Raw genomic sequence first — 10000 nt, 5'->3', positions numbered from 1 at the left:
TGCTCCAGCATTCCTTAGCTGGGCCTGGAGGGAGAAGTCAATGTTGTAGAAAGCAACTCCCGACCCTTGAGCCATGCCACGGGGTTTTGGAGGCCAAACCATTTCTGGGTTGTCAGCCAGCTCTAATTGATCCAATGTTTCACTAATAAAGTGAATGGCTTCTGGCAGAGTGACGAGACGGTTGCTATTCAATATCAACTTCTTAAGATTAGGGCATCTGTTAGAGAAATTTTTTACTTTAATAAAAAGCATTCTTAACAAGATAGTGTTCTCAATTTCAATCGGTGATGAATATCTTTAAAATAGCAAAATTTGGGACCTAAAAGATTTTGAAGTTTACAACTTTTGTTACTAAGACAAAAATAACTTGTGAACATAAACACCATTTATGCTAATAAAGGTTAATTAAAAAAGTTGATTTGTATGAGACTTAACAAAATTAAGTGACTGCATGAAAAGATACAAAATCTTTTATTATATTTAAGTAATTTGCAAAATGTACAATACAATAAACATCAAATTAGTTTATAAATAAACAATCCAAAATTGGAAAATAATTCATTAAAGCTTTACACTATCATTTCTTCAATATAATATCCTGGACATTTTACATCTGCTTGAATAATACAAGCCAGTATTGTTGGTATAAAGACACAGATGGGTGTACCTGCATAGTCCTTCTGGAATCATCTCAAGGCGATTGTGGGCTGCTGAGAATACTTCCAGGCCAACAATCTTGCCTATACCAGAGGGAATTCCTTCAAAGTCAAGCTTGTTTTCATTTACCATAAGTCGACGAAGGCTCTCTAATTTACAAATTTGTGATGGTAAGGCAGTGAGTTCATTTCGACACATGTTCAAGACTTCCAGTTTGGACCAGTTTTCTGATTGATAAAGGAGAACATCCTAAGTATACTAAACAGCATTATACAAAAGACATGGCATAACAATATAGACCACATAGTATGCTGGTAGCACTCCCAAACTTCTAATACTGTACTTGAGAAGTTACTTCAACAAGATCAAGCTATTTACTCTATTTTCATATCAATGTTCAATTATAATTATTCTAGCCTGAGGGTTAACATCTAACTAATGCAAGAAATGATAATGATGATATTACAGTAATTCTATTTTTTCCAGTCTCACTTTGATCATTGTCATCTTCCTCAACATTTTATGGTAAATTTTTCACACATGGGTTAGCTATGGCTGCATAGTCTCTTGCAACCTCTCTCATTAGGTTCTTATTTCTGAGGTCATTTCTCAAAACCTCTCCCAATGTCATACTTGGCCTACCCCTAGTTCTCCCCACCTTCATATTCAAAATTATGCACCTATTGATTCAAACAGTCTCCTCCATTCTCTCCATATCCTCTACAAAAAAAACCTTGCCAACCTTTCAATAACTAGCTGCCCTCTTAGCTTTGTACAGGGTTTCCTATCTCTAAATGTCACGTTACATACAGTATTCATCTCACCATTGCAATTTCAGATCACTCTAGCCTTCATATATCATCCTCTTTAATCCTTTCAATACTAAAATGGCAGTTGACTCTGGACATGTCATATAAGGAAAGGGAACCTGTTACCAGTACAGTAAGTCCTCACTTAACATCGGGGTTACATTCCTGAAAACACGACGTTAAATGAAACAACGTTAAGCGAATCAATTTTCCCCATAAGAAATAGATAAAATACGGGAGTTACATTCCTGAGCCTCCCTTTGCCCCTGAAAAGAAGTTACATATACAGAAAATTATTGCCATTTCTATAGAGCAGGGGTGGCCAACCTGTCGATCGCAAGATCTTCTCTAGTCGATCACATGGCAAAGTTAAACTTAATGATCCATCCTTCTTAAGCTGCCATACAAAAATCCTCTTCAAATTTTACTCATAATCATTGGGATATTATATTTGTTCAGATTTTTTCTGGGAATAGATTATCACTGTGGACACAACAGAGCGATATATACAAAAAAAACTTCGACTGTGCCATGCTATGTGTGACGGAACCTGTTCGCGTTCATACGGGCCGGTGCTGGCTGGTTCCTGGCAAGGAAACTGATCAGCAAGTTTTCATCAGTTGTAAGCTAAAACTAAGCAGGTATTTGCTTTTATAAGTTTACAAATACACGTTAAACCTTGTATTAATGAATTTAGTAATGAAAAAGTCGACTTAATATTGAGGAGTCTTGTCAAAAGTAAAGAGAGAATCATATTTGGCAACCTTGCCCAGCGAGCCTACACACTTGTCACCAACAATGCAGTGATTTTCAGTCATCTGCAATACTTGGAAGTGTGAGGTGCTGCCTCTTGTTATGGAAAAGTCTTGGGTGATTACAAGAATTACCGTATATCTCAGCCTACAAGGCGATAGGGTGTACTGTATAAGATGACCCCAAAAATTTTCATTTAAAAAGTAGGTTTTGAGCTCTATTCGCTGTATAAAACCGGTACCGCAAATGTGACACTTACCATTGGGAGCTTACTGACCCAGTAGTCCTTTACCAACCATCCCATTGACCAGTGCTGTTTACACATCCTTGGTTTTTTAAAATAAGGCCAATTCACTTCAAGTAATGGCATCAAATGTTAACGGTTGGTGTAGTGTAAACACTAGTGACGTCACTTAAGCGTCTGTTATTTAACTGGAACTAACGTCGGTGTCGAGTAAAATTTTTCCATTTACAGGTACAGGTTGTACCTCTCTAGTCCGGCATTCTTTGGTTCGGAAACTCCCGTGGTCCGGAACGATTTCAGTTTGTCCAATAGGTAGATAGGCAGCTTTTTTTTTTTTTTTTTTTTTTTATCTGAATTATTATTATTATTATTACTGTATTACAGGGGTAATAAATTTTTGCCCCTCAGGCCCCAATGTGGGTCAGTGACCTATGCCCGGGTGGGCTAATCCCCGTAAAAAAAAACAACAACAAAGCCATGGGAAATTAAGGTTTGTTTACATCCGGCAGTTTGGCTGCTCTCTCTCTCTCTCTCTCTCTCTGCTTGTCTATACAGAGTACAACATTTAACCCTTCAATATATATGAGCAGTAAATAAGTGTTGCTTTCATATTCTTATGTAGAGTAATGACGCTATGTTTCCACATGTGCGCACTTGCATACGTGCAGTCTCACTTTTTTTTACCATTAATGGTTAGCTACTTATAATGTTCCATTTATTAACATTAAATAACATTACAGGTACTTCAAACAACCATATTTATTTTTTTACATTAATTTTACTACAGCTACAATCAGGGTCTTATTTTCTTCAGTTTTATATGTAGAACCAATCATTCACTGGTTTTGTAAGCTTTAACATAAACAATGCCGGCAGCCGTCTCGTCTTCTCATGTGTTTTAATATTCCACATATTATTAATAAATTGCATTGTTAATTTTGCACACAAACATTAATTCAATAAAAACAAATTCAGAAACATTAATTAAAATATATATGAACAGTAAATAAGTGTTGCTTTCATATTCTTATGTAAAGTAATGACGATATGTTTTCACGTGTGCGCATGCGCACTTACGCGATCTCTCTTTTTTCTTTACCATTATCGTTAGCTACTTCTATTGTTCCATTTATTAACATTAAATAACATTACTTAAAAAAACCATATTAATTTTACTACAGCTACAACCAGGGTCTTATTTTCTTCAGTTTTATATATAGAACCAGTCAGTCACTGGTTTTGTAATCAACGAAAACAATGCTGTGTCATTTCCTCGTGTGTTTTAATATTCTACGTATTATTAATGAACTGTATTGCCCATTTTGCACACAAACATTAATTCAATAAAAAAGACATTCAGTAATAAACAATAATGAATCTTTTGTACATAAGAGAAATGATGCTGTTTACACGATTATGCACGTTAGTGGGCCGTTCAAACCCGTCGAAATTCAAGTTTCCGCTATACTGCCAGACTGAGGGTCACTAATACTAAGGGTAAATACTTAACTCTAATCTTAATTTCTAAGGGTCGCTGCCACCAAACCCCCTCTGGACAGCATGTAGCTCGTTAGGTAGCGTGCAGAGTGGACTAGGCATTGGGTTAGGTTTTTCATTGAACCAGATCGATAAGGGGAAAGAAGGGTGAAACCACAACATGTCATAGTTCTTTCAAATGTTCCTTCTACTTACTTCAGTTCATTTTTGGTACTACCTAACCTCAGTTCTTCTTGGTAGCATGTCGATGGTCTAGGCACATGGGTAGTGTAATTCTGATATCAGGGTCACTTGGACGGAAATAAAGGTAACTACTGTGGGAGAAAGGAATACTCCTAAAATTCTCAAAGAACAAGTTTATTAATATAAAATCAAAGGGGAAAATAGATGTTATTAGCATATAACTACCAGGCTCAACTCCTGGGCCTATTGCAGACTCTGTATTCCTTATTTACTTATTTACTCAACAGCAATTACTCAGATATTACACTCTTACCGTGCACCCTCTTACTGGTGTCACATTACATAGCAGGACCAGTTCCTTGTCCTTACTCACAATACACTAATACTGATACAAACACCGACATGGGTCCACCACCCAACATGGGGTAATTATTAACAAACATATACAACCACACTGTGGGCCATAACTCCAAGGCCTGTCCCAGGGTATAGCACTGGCGCCTCTAACAACTACTGTTGTGGTCGGTTACACTCTGACACGAGGTGGGTCTGGGGTCCTCGGCCCACGAGGTAGAGTGGAGCTGATAAATCATGCCGAATCAGCACCATCACTCCTATATTGACCACTGCTGGGTATCCACCGGCTCCGAGCGACCGGTGGGTTTCAATTAAGCACAACCCTCGATCTGAGAACGAAGGTGAAAGGTGATATGGGAGGTCTATTCCTCCCGCCTCGCACTGGTTTATATACCCCCGAGTTGCCAGCAATTGCTGCTCACGCAATGACAGAATTACAAACAATTTGACTGTTACTCATTCAAGGATGACCTTCAGTTGACAAAGGTCTGGTGAATTACTAAAGTTGATTTACACAGACTAATTCAAGATTGCGTTTGCCAGTAGAGAGTGCAATAAACGTAGTGACAACTGTGTTCGAAGGCGGGACTTACTGGGGAGTGATCCTGAGTGTAAAACGGATGGGAAAAACATGTCTCTCCTGAGATTCTACAAGTGAGGTGGATTTGAATATTTTGTAGCGTAATATGAATTAAAATGGGTTTTTAGGAATGACAATGATGTGCGCAGTACACCACCGTCAAAATTTTTATTTATTTTTTTTGTGTGTGTTCCAATAAAATATGTTGAATTAAAAACTCGCGAAATTTGAGAAGCTACTATACGACATTTAACCCTTCAATATGTCTTCAAAGAGACCATGATGCAGAGAAAGTGGTGCTAGTGCTTCCAAGCAAAAGCACAAGTCACTATCTATCCAGGAAAAGGGTAAATTTCCATGGTCCGGCACCGGTCAGGTCCCGAGGTTGCCGGACTAGAGAGGTACAACTTGTACTTGAAATGGATTTACCAATTTATTTATTTATTTATTTATAATACAGTCAGCCCTCACTTTACGCGGTTAATGTAACCCACAGGGTACCGCGGAAAGTGAGAAACGCGTAAAGTGAATAACATAACATATGGGATTAAATGAAATAGAGACCAGCTGACCCCCAAACTCCACTTTTTCCAACACAATACCTATGTTCTAGTAAAAATAACATCTTAATTTTATGATGGTACATGCACACAATTAATACTTAAGAGAAATAGAGAAATACAGTCGCCAAGTTAATGTCCATTCAAATAATGGACTGGACCCCTCCCCCTCTTCTCACACTACACTCACTGGCTCTTCCCTCAGAGAAATTTTGGGGGGAAAACCAGGTATAGTAATAAATAATACCTCAAACTAAAGTTAGGATAATATAATTGACATTGCTGGATTCCTTGTAAGACCAGGAATATTTTGAATATAAATGTCATATTTTGCACAAAAGATAACATATTTACTCAGAGTAAACATTATATCTAAAATTTGTATGTCTAATGCAAAATCTATGATGTTTATATTCAAAATGATCATCAAATTGTAAGAATTCCAGCAATGTAAATTATATTCTGACCGGGTAATTTGTATGAATTTTATGAGCTAAAACAAATATCTTCAATAAATAAAAAAAAAAAATATTCTTCACACCGTAACAGATGGTCGGTCGGTCCCTCCCTCCCTCCCCCCACCTCCCACCAACTCTCCCTACCAGATGTGTGGGAAAACCAGAATATTTACCTTTTTAGTAATAAATAAAACCTCAAACTAAAGTTAGGATAATATAATTGACATTGCTGGATTCCTTGTAAACCCAGGAATATTTTGAATACAAATGTCATATATTTTGCACAAAAAATAACATATTTACTCAGAGTAAACAATATATCTAAAATTTGTATGTCTAATGCAAAATCTATGATGTTTATATTCAAAATGATCATCATATTGTAAGAATTCCAGCAATGTAAATTATATTCTGGCCGGGTAATTTGTATGAATTTTATGAGCTAAAACAGGCAGTCAGGCAGGGTGGCGGGTGGGGTGAATCTAAAAATAGCTCCGAGCCGGACACTCACCTCGTATACATGGAAAAAACCAGCATTAAGTGAAAGTTCGGCTCTGGCGAGGCACCGCGTATACGGTAAAACGCGCTAAGCGAAACCGCGTTAAGCGGGGTAATACTGTGTGTATATGTATGTATGTATATATATAATATATATATATATATATATATATATATATATATATATATATATATATATATATATATATATATATATATATATATATATATATATATATATATATATATATATATATATATATATATATATATATACATATAAATATATATATATATATATATATATACATATAAATATATATATATATATATATATATATATATATATATATATATATATATATATATATATATATATATATATATATATATATATATATATATATATATATATATATATATATATATATATATATATATATATATATATATATATATATATATATATATATATATATATATATATATATATACAGTAGTACCCCGCTTAACGCGGTCAATTGAACCCACAGGGTACCGCGTTAAGTGAAAACCGCGTTAAGTGAACAACAGAACATATGGGATTAATTCCAATAGAGACTGGGCCGACCCCCAAACTCCACTTTTTGACGACACACAACTATGTTGTAGTAAAAAATTTTTCTTAACTTTATGATGGTATGCACACACAATTAATAATTAAGAGAAATATCAATAATATTAGGTTTTTTAACACTTGCATTAGTAGAAAAGATGGCTGGGCACACGGGGATGGGGGGTTGGTTCCGAGGCAGAGGGCAGATTATTGGCCCTCACTTGTATCACTTGTATCAATTGTATCACTATCCACCACAGAGGCTTGCAGGGCCTCTTTGTCAAACCCCTCAAAGGCCATATAAGTCCATATCCTCACTATAATTATCACTATCAGTGACTTGGGCCGGCTGTGGTAGGTGGCGGGTGAAGAACTCGGTAATGTTTTGATGACTGGGCGACCTTGTGCGCATCGTGCCCGCGCCGCTTCCCGCGTATATGATGAAAAATTCCGCGTTAAGTGAAAGTTCAGCTCTGGCGAGGCACCGCGTATATGATAAAACGCGTTAAGTGAAACCGCGTTAGGCGGGGTAATACTGTATATGTATATGTATATATATATATATATATATATATATATATATATATGTATATGTATATGTATATACACATACACATACACATATACATATACATATACATATATATATATATACAGATATATATATATAGATATATATATATATATATACAGATATATATATACATATATATACATATATATACATATATATACATATATATATATACATATATATATACATATATATATATATATATATATATATATATATATATATATATATATATATATATATATATATATATATATATATATATATATATATATATATCAAGATATATATACATATACAGTATATATATATATATATATATATATATATATATATATATATATATATATATATATATATATATATATATATATATATATTCATGTAAATCACAGTAAACGTGGATAAGATAAATCTTGATGATAAAATCACACGGGAAAATGAAAACAACGGAGTACCTTAGCTTTCGTCTTTATTCAAGACATCTTCAGAGGCAACTGGATTACATGGACAGAGAGAGGCTTAAATATACAGGGTGACCTAAAACCATGAGGTCAGGTCAAAATGATGACATCCACTAATCCCCACACCAACACACACGTAGAGGAGCTTAAGAGAAGGGAGGTGACGTGACTAGCCAAGTCAGGTCAGAAAAAAGGGACCCACAAAATAACTATCATACATCTAGATCAAAGGGACAATATTATTAAGCTTGTCTAAAAATTCCCTAGTATCACATTCAAAATTGAAAGAGAATTAAATGAATCCCTTCCATTTCTTGATATGCTTATCATGAGAAATGGCCAAAACTATAAATTTAAGGTATATAGAAAGCCCACACAGGTAGACAGTTTCATTCACTTTTTATCGAATCACCTTGAGTCTACCAAAATGTCAGTTTTTTCTGTTATGTTCTTAAGATGTCTGCGTATTTGTGACTCTGAATTTATTGACGATGAATTGAAACACATTCGTTCTATTGCACATAAACTTGGGTACCCTTCTGTGTTTGTTGATCGTTGTTTTAAAAGGGCTAAAAAATCCTTTCATTCCTCTCAAACCAGACAAGTTCCTACACTTAAGAATATTTTGACTCTGCCCTATCGTATTGAATTTGTCCCGTTAGTTCGGTCCCTCAAGCTTCTAAATATTAATGTTGTTTTCAAGTATGACAACCATTACCAATATGTTAATAAAGAATAGCCCAAGTTTGAATGTAAATGGAAGTGTTTATTGTATTCCATGTAGCAAATGTAATTGTAATTATGTAGGTCAGACAGGAAAAACACTGCAGCTCAGAATCAAACAACATAAGTATAATATCAGAACTGCATCTGAAAGCAGTGCCTTGTTCGTTCATGTTAGGAATAATAATCACCCCATTGCTTGGGAAAAAAGCTTAGAAGTATTCAAATCATCTTGTGTCACAGAAAGACTTCTTGTTGAAGCTAGTTTGATTAAGGAATTAAAATCAATAAACCTTAGTGATGGTCAGTTCAAAACTGATAATATGTTACATAAATTTATTTGTAAATGGCCCAAGGTTAAAAATGCTTTGAAAACCTTTGATCTAGATGTATGATAGTTATTTTGTGGGTCCCTTTTTTCTGACCTGACTTGGCTAGTCACGTCACCTCCCTTCTCTTAAGCTCCTCTACGTGTGTGTTGGTGTGGGGATTAGTGGATGTCATCATTTTGACCTGACCTCATGTTTTTAGGTCACCCTGTATATTTAAGCACTCTCTCTGTCATGTAATCCAGTTGCCTCTGAAGATGTCTTGAATATGTGTATATATATATATAAATATATATATATATATATATATATATAAATATATATATATATATATATATATATATATATATATATATATATATATATATATATATATATATATATATATATATATATATATATATATATATATATATATATATATATATATATATATATATATATATATATATATATATATATATTTCATGTAAATCCACAATGAAAACGTGGATAAATAAATCTTGATAAAATCACACGGGAAAATGGAAACAACGGAGTACCTTAGCTTTCGTCTTTATTCAAGACATCTTGAATAAAAATATATATATATATATATATATATATATATATACGACTACGTGGACTTACGACCGCCTCAGATATAGATAAAAAAAAAATATATATATATATATATTTTTTTTTTAAATGACACGAATTTTTCTATACCGAAACGTTTC

The 10000-nt window shown here is 34.1% G+C and overlaps 1 protein-coding gene across 1 annotated transcript in view; it reads right to left on the bottom strand.

The window, feature by feature from the left end:
- The window catches only part of LOC121878950 (protein flightless-1-like), a 134615-nt gene that overhangs the window by 66568 nt on the left and 58047 nt on the right, over positions 1-10000 (bottom strand). The window contains 2 exon segments of the mRNA XM_042385432.1: positions 1-217; positions 668-884. The exon segment at positions 1-217 is cut by the window's left edge and continues 40 nt beyond it. Coding sequence (XP_042241366.1) covers positions 1-217; positions 668-884 — 434 coding nt within the window.

The sequence above is a fragment of the Homarus americanus genome, unplaced genomic scaffold (genome assembly GCF_018991925.1).
Source record: "Homarus americanus isolate GMGI-L3 unplaced genomic scaffold, GMGI_Hamer_2.0 scaffold51859, whole genome shotgun sequence".
Taxonomy (NCBI): domain Eukaryota; kingdom Metazoa; phylum Arthropoda; class Malacostraca; order Decapoda; family Nephropidae; genus Homarus; species Homarus americanus.
Note: the sequence above shows the minus strand (reverse complement) of the source record. Positions and strands in the feature narration are given on the sequence as shown.